This window comes from Aulonocara stuartgranti (assembly GCF_965226115.1).
Source record: "Aulonocara stuartgranti genome assembly, chromosome: 4".
NCBI lineage: Eukaryota > Metazoa > Chordata > Actinopteri > Cichliformes > Cichlidae > Aulonocara > Aulonocara stuartgranti.
In genome coordinates, this window is record NC_138942.1 from 22,084,894 (window position 1) to 22,101,607 (window position 16,714).

At 39.5% G+C, this 16,714-nt stretch overlaps 2 protein-coding genes across 2 annotated transcripts in view; both read right to left on the bottom strand.

The window, feature by feature from the left end:
- Nucleotides 1-16,714, bottom strand: part of LOC309704410 (uncharacterized protein) — a 342,365-nt gene that overhangs the window by 20,853 nt on the left and 304,798 nt on the right. The window lies entirely within an intron of this gene.
- grapa (GRB2 related adaptor protein a) overlaps nt 5,008-16,714 on the bottom strand; it is a 34,262-nt gene continuing 22,555 nt past the window's right edge. Inside the window, exons 5-6 of the mRNA XM_082529541.1 lie at nt 5,554-6,302; nt 5,008-5,514 (exon numbers count right to left, since the gene is read on the bottom strand). Of these exons, the coding sequence (XP_082385667.1) occupies nt 6,117-6,302 (186 nt within the window). The 3' untranslated portion in view covers nt 5,008-5,514; nt 5,554-6,116. The remainder of the gene's footprint in view (nt 5,515-5,553; nt 6,303-16,714) is intronic.

Below are 16,714 nucleotides of genomic sequence, written 5' to 3' on the forward strand. Positions count from 1 at the left end.
TTAATAAGATGTAAAATATCACCGAGGGGCAATAGGTACATGCACCATTAAGTTTTTGTTTTTGGTTTGTTTGGGTTTTTTTCTCCTGGTGTCTGTGTTTTCAACCACAAACGTCAGCGTCTCCTGCCTTGTGCACTATGTTTCTGACCTCTGACCTGCACAGAACATGTTGAATAAGAGTTGCAAATAAATTCCCAAATAATTAAAACATTTAGATTTACGCAACCCTTTACAAAACGAAGAACAAGTCTTCACAACCACCGCCAATCAAATGTGTTGCCTCAAGACTTTTATGATCGTTATATCTCTTTTATCAAATAATAACTTCATTTGAACTGCATCTAATACCAGAAACATAGTACCTCGTTGTCAGTAGATTATAGTGACAGGGCAGCCCAGTTACATCTATAAGCATGCATGTGATGTTATTACTGTGTAAGAACAAAGAGATTGCAGTCAAGGCTGAAATTTACTTTTCAGCAGGGAGGTGTTCTCGCCTACAGCTCACTGTTTCTGTTTTTAATGCAGAGCAGGCCTGATGCAGATGCTCAAACTAGAAGTCTGCACATTGCCACCTAAAGAACAATGACGCTTAGAATCAGGCAATGGCGGTATCGCAACATTTCTGGGCACGAAATTTAAACCACTGCTTGTGGTTTTGGGAGAGGCTATACCGTGAGATATTTAGCAATGATTTGTTGATAGCGCTGCAGATTCCACACACACAATTTTACTCCAACTCTGGCTAATGATCAGTTTTCAAACCTCTAAAAGATTTATTATTTTAGTGAGCTAAAATGAAATAAAATTGAAGGATTGGACAGATGGATAAACTAAACAGTGTTTTTCATGCCTAGTTTTAGTTTTTAGTTTGGTTAACTGCAATAACATTGATGCAGTCAGAAAAAGAAGTACACCCTCGGTCAGTTTTAGTATCAGGACACAATAAAGTCAAGAGTTAATATTTATTTATTTTTTTAAACGGATCTAAAATGTTGCAATAATGTGTGAAAAAACAAATGCGCCCCACGATTCAGTAGCTTCTATAACCACATGCAGCAATAACTTGGAATAATGGTTTCCTGTATGATTTTATCAGTGTCTTGCTGTGCAAGTCCACTTTTGTTTACAGCATTGCTTCAATTCAGTAACCTCATGTTGACATTTGATCTCTGAGTGGGTCATTGCAACACCGTTAGTAGAAAAATAGCCTCATTTGACTCCAGAATACCTTGGTATACAAACAAGTTCATGGAGTTCATGGTCTGCAACGTCCCAAATCATCACCCCTCCACCACCGTGCTTGACACAGTTCATTTGTGCTGTTTGTGCTGATATGTTATGTTTACTTTTCTCCATACATAATGCTGTGCATTACAGTCAAACAGCTTCATTTTAATCTTGTTGTGATTTCTAACTTTGCAAACCTAAGCTGCACTGCCATGTTGATTTTAGAGAAAAGAGGCTTTCTTTTGGCATCTCTTCCAAACAAGTCGTACTTTTTCAGTCTTTTTCTAATTGTCCTGTCATGAACTTTAACATTTAACATGCTAACTGAGGCCAGTAGAGTCTGAGAGGTACTCTTAGGCTTTTTTGCAGTTTCTCTGAGCATTGCATGGTTTGACCTTGGGGTGAACATGCTGGGATGTGCACTCCTGAGAAGACTGGCAACGCTCTTGAATGACTTCCACTTGTGAATAATCTTCCTCACTGTAGACTTCAAATTGGAACCCTTTCCCGATTGATGTCTAAGATCATCACTGCTGTGTCAGTGCAGCACCTGAAAAACTGCCCGAACTTCTGCTTTCATAGGGGGGCTCGCACTTGCTGGCGAGCAGTCGATCAAAAGTGTTTTTTTAGACCTTTAAGGACAGGATGATTTTTAATTATTTCCTACATTTGATTTTGCTCTGAATTGCAGTCATTTTAACTGACATGGACTCTCCAGGTGTGTATAAAGCCTGATATTATCCCTGCATGATTTGGCTGTTCCAAAGAGCTCAGAGTCATCCACTGTGAAACGCCCGTCTGCCTTCTTGTTCATTGTGGCTGAGGTCACGTGACTGTGGAGGAAAATCAGCGACAGTCAGCACTCCTTGGTCTTCGTTGGTGTCAAAGTTGGAGTGCAAACCAGGCGTTAGAGCATGTCTCTGAAGAATGGAGAGCTACTTCTTGTGGGTCAAACTTCAGAGTATAGTACAAAAAAACCTGCAGACTTGAATATCATTCACTGCAGAGTAGATATGCTTCATCCTCTCCCCTTTACCGATCCATCAGTCAATACAACATTACAACATCCACTGTGAAACGCTTGCCTGCTTATCATTCCTTCCTTTCTTACTTCATGAGATAAATATTCCATCGCATTCACACTTCTATCAGTGTTTTCATATAAAGACGGTCTCTCTATACTGTATAATCCAAGCTTTCTTTATGCTGTCAGGTGGATGTCAGGTGTAAAGGTGAGTATAGTGAGTGATGACTCATCTCGTCTTTCACTCCCAGACTGGCTGCATTTGACCCATTAGTTTAGTAAACAGTTTTTCTGGTTCGCAGGATGTTTGACCAGTTTCCCTTCACTCCGTGGTCTAACCAGCCAGGGGCCAGTAAGTCAGTCAAACTGGTTCCTCTGTTTCAGTGTTTTTACTGTTCACACCTGTAAATAGCTTTGATGTAAGAGCTCACACGCCTTCCTCAGCCGTTTGCTGTTTAACCATCAACCTCGACTGAGAGACCTACACACTTGTCCCTCACACTGCCTCCTCATCTCTCATCAGTAATCTGGTTCATCCTGTGTTCTTTTCTACCATCTATCTTGTCCCGTTTCACCGTGACACAAATATGTCACTATAGAAATCTTGGCATCTCTCTCACACACACTTACACACAAACCTTATCCCTTCATCCACAACTCAGACACTTCAAAGTGACTCAGCAGTTTTAAAAAAGATCAGAGGGAGAAAACAGCAGTGCTATTTCTGGTACACCTTTAACTCCTTTTCTTCTTTCCCCCCGTTGGATTGCGGTAGCTTATTGACTAACTGTCAGTGACAAGCCAGGGATGACTCTGTCAGGAAGAATGAAAATAGAGGTTTGTTAGAACAAAAGCAGTGACAAGAGAGTGAAAGGCAACAGAAGTGATTGAGAGCAGAGGAATGGTTAAACGTAACCCAGTTTACCAGCTTCATGTCAAACATTACAGTGTGGTGAGAGAAGCGGCTCTGCATTCCTTACATAACGGCGGCCGAATGTCAGCGCAAAACTGTCCTTAACATCGGTGACGTGATGCGTTATCGCACAGATCTATTATTATGTTGACAGAATTACATGCCAGTGAGGCGTCTCCTGGCACAGGATACAATAAGACCATAAAATGAGCAAGTGTTGTAAAACTCTAATTACCATATAAGTAACATGTACATATTTGTTGACACTTTTATAAAATACACCTAAAAGACAAGTAACAACTCTTTTAACTTGACTAGAATTTCATGTTTAGGTTGTGTGGATATATACATGGATATGTTTTCCTCTTTAAGAGAGTTTTAGACACGTCTAAAGTGATTCTAGTTTTTTAGTTCCTTTTTGTTAACCAGGGTTTGATTTACTCAATCATAATACCAATTTTTGTTTAATCAGAGAGATCAAGCTTTATTGTATTTGCCCGTTGTGCTCAGTGTCCACTCAAAAATGTATTAAGATCCAGGAAAAACGAGTAGATTGGCACGCTACAGTAGCTTTTCCTGTTGATGCAGTTAACAAACTGATGTACTTAATCAGACTGAGAAAACTTTAAAAAAGATAGATGTTGTTTATATGTTAAAAGCGGGTCATTATATTCTCTTGCAATAGATACCGACCTTCGGGGGCCCAAGATGTACCTGTGTGCCAAGTTTGGTTACTCAGCTCCTGATGGTCTATGAGGAATTAATGGACAAAGAAACAAACAAACAGAGAGACAGCCCTTATTATTATTATTATTATTATTATTATTATCTGAATTTAATATAATTATATTAATTAATAATTATATCATTTAATTTACTGAAATTGTGATGAATATGCTGTGTACATATGAAAATAATGCCCCTGGAATTTTGCTGTTTGACATTAAACAGAAGAAAGACTCATAGTGGACTCTATTTGACCGGGAGCATTTCCATAACTTTTAAGTGTGGAGGCACAGGGCAGACCAACAATGGTGCTTGGAGGTAGCAGGGAGGATCAAAATGCTTAGTATATTACTTATTAATATTTAATAAGTTTAGAAAATTTATGTACAAACCACAGTTTTTAAGCTCATATGTGGCCCTGCCTCCAGATTTATTATGTAAAAAGTGGAGCTGCATCAGAATTTAAACCTAATCTTTTGATGGATAGCTGAAAAAAGTTATAAAATTATAATTTTACTTACATGGCATAATAATTCACTGGTTACATATTCAAACATGTTTAAAATACCTAATACCTAAAGTCATGTGAAATAAAAACAAATCAGAATCATATACATGATATTATTGGATTTTAATTATTGATTTATTCATGTGTATGTTCCTGTAATGTTGCTCAGCAGCTTGGTTATAAAACTGAAGTTAATCTGTAAAAATAATAAGTATCTAAAACTTTAAATTATATAGCATTGGGCACAAATTCAATAATTGCATTCAAAATATGGAGTAATCTAAAGTAAAAGCCGAAAGTAGCATAACATTGAAATACTCAAAGTACAAGTACATTAAATCTGTTAAATTTAATTGACCATTTAATTAAATGGTTTGGGGGATTGTGAGATTAGCAGTGCTCCAATGGCTTTGGTAGAGGGAACTTCAGGATAAAACTGATTATAAAAAAAAAAAAGGGGGGGGGGGGGGGGGAAATAGCACCAACAAAACTGATCAAGATCACAGCAAATTATGGCACATGTGACCTTTTCATTAAAAAGAACACAAGATCATTGTAAAATACACACTAAAAGCAGATACAGTAAATACCAAATAAAGTCCAAGCTTCAGGGCTCAAAGATGTGAATGTATCACTTTATTTCAATGATTTTGTTACAGGATAAGGAAGACCGATCCAAGTTCTTGCTGTCAGTCACATGAAGTTTGTTCCTCTTAAGCAACTGCAACAGTTTCAACAGAAGCAAAACATGTATACAATGTTTAAATTCACTTGCAGTATATGTATTTTAAGATCACACGTGGATAAGAATAAATACTCAAGAACAAACGATTGATCAGTAAATTGAGTTGAGCATGTTACATTTTAAGCAGCGCGTTTTTCTTCTTTTTTTGTATTAACAAAGCGATGTCGGGGCAGTGTTCGTCTTACTGTCACACTGTAACACAGTAACACAGTAACTCCTTTCACTGGTCCACTGAGCACGCTCAAACACACACACGCACACACACATATATACGCGCACACAGATACAATCAACACAATCAACACACTTCTCACTCCCTCATTGTCACACAACATGCATGTATGTATGTAAAGACTGCAGCTTTACACCTGTACAGACACCCCCCCCCCCCCCCCCCCCCCACACACACACACACCAGCTCAGTGACAGAGGAATCTGCTGTGTCAGTATCCTCTAAGTGTTCACACTCACAATGACTTTCTGTCCAGCTCCTGGTGAAAAGGATGGCAAAATACTGGAGTAAATGAGCCAGAGAGCAAGCCTGCCCTTCCTTCAGGAGTTTTCACGGGCCACACACTTTTCCCCTCAGTTTAGTGTTTATGTGTGTTACTTTTCTAAAAGAGATGGTAAGCTGTAATAAATGATTATAACTGGGAGTATGTATGACTTTGAATATATGTGAGAGTTCTCCACAGTGTAAAGGTCCATGTCTGGATCGGAGGAGAAAGTGGAGTCTTCAGGATCAGATGATCAGATGAGCCTGTAGCAAAGGCTGATTTAAAGGGCGACATCACAGGGGGGCATTGGGAGGAATCAGTTTAGGGAACGGGTCGTTCGGTGGTAGCTCCGTCGTTTGCTCCAGGAAGTTGACGGGCGAGTGCAGAGCGGGGGAGCAGCGTGAGTGTCTTTCAGGATGGCTCGTCGGTGAACCCGAAGGAATGGCCGTGCGCTTGTTTGACACGAGGTCAGGTCACTGGCAGTGATAAATGGGCTGGACGTACTCTGGAGGGAAGTAGCCCACGCGTCCATGGCAACGGCCCCTCCAGCGCACCGAATCAGAGCAGTCAATGAGTTCAATGACATCACCACGCAGGAAGCGTAGCTGGGACGGGTGGTGCGGGGTGAAGTCGAAGACAGCTTGGGCATGATGGGAACGCTGTGGGTCAGGAGGGAGAGAGGGAACAGGAGGGAGGGGAGGAGGAAAAAAAAAGAGAGTTAATCACACATTTTCATCACAACAGTAAGTTAATACCCAGTTAATAGCGTCAAAGAAAATACTAAAAGTAACCCACCCCTGTGTTGAAGACAGCTATCAAGCTATATAAGATTTACACATTAGCCCGGGGAAGTGAACCTTAAAGCCAGAATTGGCCCAACAAAGACTCCAGTATAAAGTATAAATGCAAATATTATACAAAATTTTAAAATGCAAGAATTTCTGTATTCTGAATTTTTTAAAGATTTTTTTGTATATTTTTCTTCAACCACACATTTGCCATTTACAGAAGCCTCTGTTAAAAAACAGGTAGAAAATTACTGTTGTTGTTGTTGTTGTTGTTGTTGTTGTTGTTGTTTTTTATAGTGTGGACAAGTGAGCTACCAGAACTCTTTCTGTCAGTTTACACTTTAAAGTCCAAAGAGTCATAATGACAGTCTTCTTTCACTGATATAACAAACTATTATGACTGAACTTCTTTTTCTTAAATTAAAATATCTCTGGGATTAAATGTGCAGTTAAACTTCTGTACAGTCACAGAAAGGGGAGTTTCACTGGCCTGCTTAAGTAGGCTGCATGTGGCCCACGATGTAAAATGAGTTTGACATCCCTGTATTAGAAAATGAGAGATGAGGCCTTTTCATCGCACAATATAAAGACACCACATGTCAAATGTCAATGAAGCTCTTTTTTACCAATTCAATCCAGAAACAAAGAACATGAATGCTACTTTTCTATTTTTAAAAGCTGGAAAGGAGGCAGTAAGCTTCTGTAATCCAACATCTCCCACATAAAATGAGTCATAAGACACCGGTGCAATGTGTGTAGTATTCAGTGGGGTTACGCTGTAGCAGCATGGTGTTATTTGCATGTGACGGTCAAATATGTTACTCGTCAAATGAGGGGGTTGTAGAGTTAATGTGTTTATCTCGCTACGTTTAGATGGCTGCAGAAACCAAATCAACTTAATGTCCTGCAAAAGACAGATGTTTCATGCTGATTTAATATCACAGCCAGTTTTGGGTTACCTTTGTTTTTTTATCAGTGACTCCCAAAAATATGTCTTTCTTTATGTTAAAGTAATATTTATACATACCAGTGCGTTTTCTGCTTATCATCAGGATATAAGATTATAGAAAAAAAATAGAGCACACAGTTTACAAGGGCTAGTTTGGAAATTTCTCCACTACACGAACTTAAAATGAATGTTGGTCAATAAGGTTCGCTGGTCTTATCTCCTAAAGGCTTTGAGAGGTATTATTTAATTCACCAGCCACAATCTAGACAGTGAATTTTTAAAGTGAGCGCAGTTTCTTTGAAGCAGGAGGCCAAACAAAACAAGAAAAAGAATACGAGCTCCAAAGAGATTAAATAAGTCTTGGTAAATATGAAAAAACAGTCTATGTATTCACACATTCATACAGAGCACGCACTTGGTGACAGCAGGAAGGAAAAACTCCCTTTTAACAGGAGAACCCTCCACCAGAAGAAGGCTAAGGGAGGGACAGCCATCTGCTACGACCGGCTGATGTTGAGGGGTGAGAGATTAATAATAACTAATGATTACATGTACAGTAGTGTGTAAGCACCTAGAGAGTGAAAAGAGTTGAATGAAGAAGAAACTGTCCATCATGGGAAGTACCCATCAACCTAGGCCTATTGCAGTGTATCTAAGTGAGGACTCAGGGGTAGCTGAGCCCTGATTATGAGAGCTTTGTATCCTGAATCCAATCTGGGAGCTGAATTCTCTGCTCCCCATTCTACTTTTAAGTATCCTAGAAACTGTTAGTAAGCCTGCAGTCTGAGAGCAAAATTCTTTATTAGGGTGATACAGTACTATCAGGACCAGGGAAACAACTAGATCTATCCAAGAGTAGCATATGCTAATGGACAGATACTTATATAGCACCTTCCACTACAGCTACAACTACACTACAACAACTCTCATTCACCCAATCACACACACTACTTCTGGTACTTCAGCTTCCTCCCACAGTCCAAAGACATGCATGGGGTTAGGATAAATGGCTAAATTGGCCATATGCATGAATGTAATGTGACTTGTTGACTTGTTGTTTGTCTCTCAGTGTTGTTCCTGTGTTAGACTGGAGTACAGTCCAAGGTGTACTCCCTCTCTTGTCCTATGACAGCTGGGATAGGACGGTGAACTGAAGGTGAAACGGATGAAAATGAATGGGTGGCTGGTTTTGTTTCAAGGGCTTCAAGGACTTGTGATACTGAGAAAGTGATGGAAGCTGTAAAGAAAACCATGCGTGTAGGGCATATTTTCAAGGGGAGAGCGAGTACAGACACACAGCGATGTTAGAAAGGACCTAACAGACAGAAAAACAAAGAACATGCTGCTTACTCCCACTCCAGACACACCACTAATCTGGCCCTGTTGGGTTTAAAGTTACCATTCTGACACATTCCACTTTCTTTACCCTTCGATTCTCAGACTGTCCTTACCTGACAGCAGGTTAATATCAATGAGGCAAGATATTTTAGATTGCTGTGACACTTTTATGGTGATGAACATCATGTGCTTTGCATAAAATTCTCATTATGCGCACCTTCGTGAAGCATGAAAATCACTTCGCGCCACTCTTCTCCTCAAAAGCCTTGTTTAGCGTTGGGTTTTATCCGATATTTAAATTGAGTAAATGGTAGATTTTAGTTTCTCTTGGTCATAAAAGAAAAACACAGAGGGATGGGTATGCAACGGAGAGGTGCTATCAGTCCAGAATGATGAGTGTAATAAACACACATGCCCACTAAAAATAACAACAACAAACAACGCTTATAATGCTTGTCGCTGTGATGTTTGATGGCAATCCAGGGCAAGGGGAGCCGCTTTAAATTCAGCCCTCAGATTCTTCTCTCTCTTCCTCAAGATGTTTTTCTTTGAGTTCACAAAAGTACTGTTTTTCTTCTCCCTCGATCGCCGGCCTCCTCTGATCGCTGCTGACTCGTGAAGTAAAAGCAGTTTAAGAGTGGCAGAACAAAAGTGGCTATTTTAAGGAGAGAGGCTCGAACTTAACTAACCCGGCTATCACTGGCGCTCCCACAGAAGAAGGTGGATGTGATGTGAACTGCGAGGGAGCGGGGAGGCTGCAATGAATACCAATATTGTTTTTTATATGTAGGTGCGTAGATATCTATGTTGCAATTCTGGGCTTTTTTATTGTGGACTGCTTTATCTTAGAGTAAGGCCCAATAAAATGACATCCAAGTAGCGGTAGGCACACAAAACATGTACACAGTTACAAACAAGTACATGCACTAACTAGACAGTGGGATTAGGATCAAGAAACCCAGACAGAATCCATCAGGCCTGCAAATCTATAAAATCCTCACAGTCTTATGATTTATTGTTTCACTGATCTAGTCGAGACTTCTAGTTTGTGTGGGTTGCACAAGAAGAACCCTTTCATTCTTGTTCTCTCTTGTAAAGACAAATACAATCCATGTATCCTTGTGATTAGGGTTGACTCTACCGCCTAAGAGAGCACTGACAGTACAGCTTTTGCTAGTTCCCTTGTGCACAGAATGCAACGAAAATTCCTCCAATACTGCTTGTTTGCCCCTTTGCACAAGGTCCAAGTTTTCCAGGGTAAAAGGGAAGGCTTTGCAACACAAGGACATGAGGATATTAAGGGATGTGTTAGGAGAATTATTTCCTATTCTGCCATACTGAGATAAGAAGCTATCAAGAGCCATGTAATGAGCTGATGTGGAATTAGTTTGGGAAGACAAACCAAACAATAGGAGGGTCAACACACACACACACACACACACACACACACACACACACACACACACACACACACACACACACACATACAAAAAAACCCACCATGGTGCAACATGATTCAAGGACTCACAAGTGCTCAACACACTCGGTTCACGTCTGTGAAACTGACCTATTTAGTCGAACACAAAAAGTAAGAGAAACACTGAACACAATCTTTTCATAACCTCGTCTTTCTTTATAATCTAAATGGTTAAAGGGGGGGAATGAACAGTTTTTTTCTTTGTATTCTTATTTCTTTTATGAAAGAAAAAGAAGTGATGCTGTGAAGAAGTGGATACTGAATACTGTTAATATTTCAGAGCTTTGAGCGTGCACATCAAGCTCACAAAGAAGAAAGAGCTGCTGAGCAAATACACAAGAAAGTGCCAGACTGTTTATTTGCCAGTTTGCCATATTGTTGTCTAGTTAACTGGTCTTTAGGGCAAATTTCTTTCATTTAGTATTTTCTTTGGGGGTTTTTTCTTCTCCAAAAACGGCACAGAGTATTTTGTAGCTCACACAATTCTGTCCACAGTGGCACCTCGGAGATGCTTAAGAGTCCTTCTCATGATCAAAACCCAAATAGAAACCCTAAATATGGTTTTGCCACCATAACCAGGTTAAGTCATTCATCAAACAATCTTTTCTCCAAGAGAAGTAAAGCGTGAGTTGTATGACCGTGTGCAAACGCTGCCAGTGGAAGACGCTGGGTGTTGGAGCTTTGTTGATGCCCAAGGCCAAGACGCGAAGACCAGCTGACTGTGATTTTATATAGCTTGACGGTGAAAAAGCCAGATGGGTCCAAAGCTAATATCAATGTTTCATGTGTGCTTTTAATCTGCGCATCTACCTACTGGGAAACCAAGCCCACTGATGAAGAAGAATTGAAGATAACTGGATACGGATGGAGCCAGTGCAGAAATGATCGGCTGGTGTTTACATGATTGCATCTCTCTTTTTTCCCCCCACCTTTGATCCTCTCACAGATTAAATTGTAAAGAAGTAGAAGGCTGTAGAAATACATTATGTTTATGGAGATTCAATGCTAAGGAAAGCTCTCCACAGACAGGCACAGAAAATACACCTTAAAGCTCAAATTAAAACAGTAAACACATATGGAGACATAAAGAACTGACTAAGCTGCTGTGATCTCGTGTGGAAAGACAGAAAGGCTGCATAGCCATGTAAGGAAAGCACGGCACCTTCGGCTCTGGGGCATGATGTGATTCAGATTCAAAGTGACCTACAGGGCAACAACATCACAGCCAGTGTGCTAAACACAGAACGATACAAGGATACTGTATATGACCAGCAGCTGACACTTCACTGTAGTTATTTTCACTTATTTTTCTCAAAACAAAGTCACACTGTTGCTGTATGTGGGCGAAACTCCACAGCAATGGATATAGAATTAATTTGTCATGTCCTAAAGGTACAGTGTGTAAAAGATGTCTAGATGTCTGTGGACTGCAGCCAACGGAAGTTTGTTTTCTTACTCTTCCTAATTCAAGTGCATAATCCTAGCTAAGGTGGCCACTATAGGATAAACAACTCTATTTATATCTTTCTATATTTATCTGTAGTGAGCATAGGCTGTCTGCTGTTTAAGTCAGCTGGTGTCTACGTCTGTTTACTCTGGAGGAGGCTGTAAAACATTTAGAAGAGAGTCTGATGAGTGAATGAAACTCACTTCTGTCTGATGACTGCAATACTGAGGTGAGTTGTTGATATCGTGAACTTTTCTGTGTTTACCCCAGCTAGCCTCTGCTGTTTTGGCTCACAGTAGAGCTCTTAGTCTCTATTGTTGCTGTTAACCTCTGTTAGCTACTGTTAGCCTGTGTTAGCTGCTGTTGGCCAGTGTTAGTGATATCCTGAACGTTTCTGTGTTTGCCCCAGCTAGCCTCTGCTGTTTTGGCTCACAGTAGAGCTCTTAGTCTCTATTAGTTGCTGTTAACCTCTGTTAGCTACTGTTAGCCTGTGTTAGCTGCTGTTGGCCAGTGTTAGTGATATCCTGAACATTTCTGTGTTTGCCCCAGCTAGCCTCTGCTGTTTTGGCTCACAGTAGAGTCTCTTAGTCTCTATTAGTTGCTGTTAACCTCTGTTAGCTACTGTTAGCCTGTGTTAGCTGCTGTTGGCCAGTGTTAGTGTTATCCTGACCATTTCTGTGTTTGCCCCAGCTAGCATCTGCTGTTTTGGCTTACAGTAGAGTCTCTTAGTCTCTATTAGTTGCTGTTAGCTTCTGTTAGCTTGTGTTAGCTGCTGTTAAAAGACACTTAATGAATGAACTTGCGATGTGAGTAATTAAATGTAATTAAACTTTGTAATTAATGTAGTTAAACTTTTATTAGAGGGTAAGTGTGATTTTTAGGACACACAAGCCTAGCTATATTACAATATTGGGAATAAATGAGCATGTAGAGCCCTGACTTCAGTTCAAGAGATGAGGTTTGATGTGAGGAGGAAGACAATGAAGTGGAAATGAGGGAGGAGAGCGAGCAGTGGTGAAGGAGGAGAAAAGCATAATGAGAAACAGATCATGAAAATATACATGTACAAATGTTCAATAGTCATATAAGTACAACATATTTTTCTGTTACATACGTTAAAAAATAAGTGACTGCATTTTTAAGGTTAGCCATACATGTAAACAACCAACACATGCCACATTTTATATATATTATTATTATTATTATGAACACATGTTTCAGGAAGATAATTACATAACACTGTCCTAGTGGACCCTTAATAAGCTTGCTTCTGATGGGGCAACTTTCTGACCTGAGACTAATGATGCTGCGTAATATAAAGACAATCAGAATTTGGTTTTGTGCCTGACTCCTGTCACTGATGAATGGAACAGATATGATATAATATCATAGAACCAGGAAATTAAGCAGAACCAAATGAAAGAAAAAACAAAATTTAAAAAAACAACAACAACAACATTATTTGGTAAAACAGAAACAGTCTTTTATGGTACTTGAGGACCATGAAAGCCATATGTAGTGATAATGTGTATTTTTGTGTTTTTCTTTTTTTATTCTACTGCACGTATGTGAGCAAATTTAAAATACACTTTAAGTAATATTGAAGGTCCTGCTAAATGCTGATAGCAGAGTGGAAGTGGCCTGAAGATAAGAGCTGAAATAATCGATCATGAGTAAATGAATCTGCAGCGACTTTAATCATGTCCATAACTGTAAAATGAATTTCTTTTGGGTGTTGAACCATTAAATTAGAGCTTGTAGATGCATTTTCAAAACTATGGGAATTTTACATTTGCTTCTTTTGTTTTTAAAGAACAATTTTCTTAATTTCCTTAAATCGGCTCTGTGGCGTTGTGATTAACACATTTGCTTTACATGCAAAAGATTGATGGTGGAAGGGTAAGAAGAGTTAAGGTTAGGATTAGCATAAAGTGCTTTTACAGATCCTTAAATGTACAATATGTAGAAACTCCACTGATCATGAAAGTAATGCTGCTCTACTAATGCTTAGATAGACGCTGGGTGAACAGTGGCGGTTTCCATAAGCCCTATTATTTCTTAAGTTTAACCATATTCTTAAAAGTAACAGAAGAGTCACAGCTGACCTCTAATACCTGCATATTCATTGAGAATTCAGGGCAAATTGCCTGTGTCATCATAGTAAAATATGAGACAGAATAAATGGGGTGTAAAAAGCAATGAAATTAACAACCATAAACATCTTGTTAAAGCCTCCAGGCTGTTTTCTAGCAGTAAGTGCCAATAAAAGAATACAAGAATGCAGCATCTGTCCTAGTTTTGTTTCTCCTGTGTTCGTATTCCACTTCAGCTTGAGTTTGTCAGAAGTCACTGCACACAAGTGGATCCAAAAGTGTGTTTTTGAATGAGCCGTTTGAGCAGATGGAGAGAGGACAGTCATCCTTTTTGTGCTATTTCTGCCCAAACCACAAAGCCAGAAGTCATAACATAACACCACCTCCTCTGTGGTGGTGTCGTTGGTGTAGCCTTAAGCTTCCTGTGCATGAGCATGAGAAATTCTCAGAAAACTGAAATATTCAGAAACAAAACCTGGTGTTGTTTTCATGTGCTATTCACTCGCATTAAAGAGAATTCAATTATCACAGTATTTAGGTCATACAGTTTATTAGTCTCCCGGGGGATGGCTGTAGCCATCTTCCGTTTAAGTACCACCATAACTGCCTAAAGCTAAATTCATCACTTCACACCTGCTCCAGCTGCATTTGCACAGAGAGACGAATGCACTGCGCATCATCCCGAGTGATTTGGAGCACGCTCTGAACGGTTTTATGACCAGCCATGATGCAACTAATCAGGAGCTCAATTTGCAAAAAAAAGACTTTTTTTTAGGATGAAAAAAAAATCTGAAGGTTTCCTGTTCCACGAGACAAACTACAACAAATCTAGAAGCAGCTACTCCAAAAGCACATCATCACAACGATCAAATGCATCATCTTCACGACTCAGATATGCATACATTTTGTAAATTTTGGCTTTTTGTGTGCGCTTTTTTTGCCGTGTTAAATGGTTCATTCAGAAGGATTTTGGTTTACATAATTTTTCTACTGAATGCCCAGCTGCTTTCCTGTTGGGTGATGTCAGCTGCTCTTGCTAAATGTCTTTAATAAAATGTCCCACAATTAAAGTCTAACTTGTGGACATCCACTTTTTAACCTTTTGTTAAACAGTAAAGGTAGAAGTCAAAGTATTATTCTTTATCAGAGCAAATAGCCCTTACAGGTTACCCTAGCCTATTAAAACAATCTTTCCTTGGAGCCTGCTGTCCAGGCAACTAAGGTCATGTTAACAAGTTCCACGATCAATAGGGAGCTACCGTTAGCATGTGGGACTGATAGGACACTCAGGTTTCTTCATATCAGAGTAAGCATGGCAGACACCTGGATGATTTTGAGGTAGTACTGGGCGGGTCCTCTCATCCACATCGGCTCCAAATTTGGAGGGGTGGCCATGCACATGAGCTCAGTTAACCTTCGTATAGCTAAGGCACTGAGTATGAGTTTACACAGAAGTCAGTGCATTTTAGTGTCAATCCTGTAAATTATAAGTGCAAAGGTGTATTTTATTCTTTAGTAAACAGACATTTCCTTTTTTTAACGATGGTTTAAAATAATTTAGTGACGATTCTGGTGGTTTTACTTTGGGTTAAGGCTAATAATCTTTTTCTCTCTTTTTGTGGTGACATAAAGTATATTACTGCAGGCGTTCTTCTCCAGGCTGGATCAGTAAGGATGCTATTATTACTTCAAGCAGAACATAAAAGGAACGTGGAGAAAGGAGGGCGAGAACTACAATGTGCTGCTACCTTGCCTGAAATACACTCGTGCATGTGTGTCTGTTTATTCCCTGCCTCCCTTTAGTTGTAATAACAGCACTGACTCATTGGCCACTAACATCACTTCTTCTCTGATCATCTGCAAAACACCACAGAGCAGCAGTGACTGGCTATCTGCAGGCCACCACCTCGGATGTCAGCACCTCTCTGCTTCTTTTTTGGCACTTCACAGAGCTGATCGTTAGGCGAAAGGTTTGATTTCAAAGGTGAACCGAACCGAGGCAGTGAAAGCAGTGGTCGCAAACAGATCCCATCTGCAAGGGTGCTTTGAAAACAGATGGCAGCATTAAGGATAAAGCTTGGATGTAATTCTAAGCTGCTCCAGAGTTGCTTTAGGATCATGTCTTCTTATTTGGGGTATTAAAAACATTATTAAGTCAATAAAGAAAACATGAGACAGCTCTATGGCAAAATTTGTCTGTGCATGTACTGTAAACACAGAGTACGAGGGAGCTCTTGCATTTTCTAACATAAAAACTGCAATTAAACCTTTATCACCACTATCATCTACAATCAAAAGAAAACATGCAGAAAACTGAAAAATCCAACTTCTTGAGGTTAAACGATCCAAACTTCAATATCATCTGTAGGCCATCTGAAGCACTGATTCTTAACTGATACTCAGTTGAGCTGTGGGCTAAGTAACCACATATGATGAGATCCATTTCAATGAGTGATGTGAGCAAAATTTACCCTGTCACATTCTGTTAATCCTCGACTCCCAGCGAGCCCAAAATGAGAAAAGTGTAAAGTGCTCATGTAAATGACTTAAGATCAAGCCCATCTTGATTGTGACTCTTTTATTTTAAATATACAGGATCTGGAAATTACACTGCGCTGATATTACTCTTATGACGTTACGGCTCCCTAGCTGGAATAAGTAAGAAAGTCTGTGCTAAAAATCCAGCTGAGAAATTCATCCAGGGCACATTAAGCTTATGCCTTTGGCTTCTTCTGTGCTTCATATGATTGTAAAATACTGGACTCCATTCAGAAGTCTGAGTGAGTTACATGTTATGCATTTTGCAGGACTTTTTGTGTAACATAATTTTGCACAAATTAAGAAAAACAGCAAACTCTATTTAAAATAACATATAGTACTGCGCAAAAGTCTCAAACTAGCCCTCGTTTCTTTATAGTTTATTAGGAAAATGACAAATAGGTGCAAGCATTTAATTAAAACATGCGACATGCACGATAA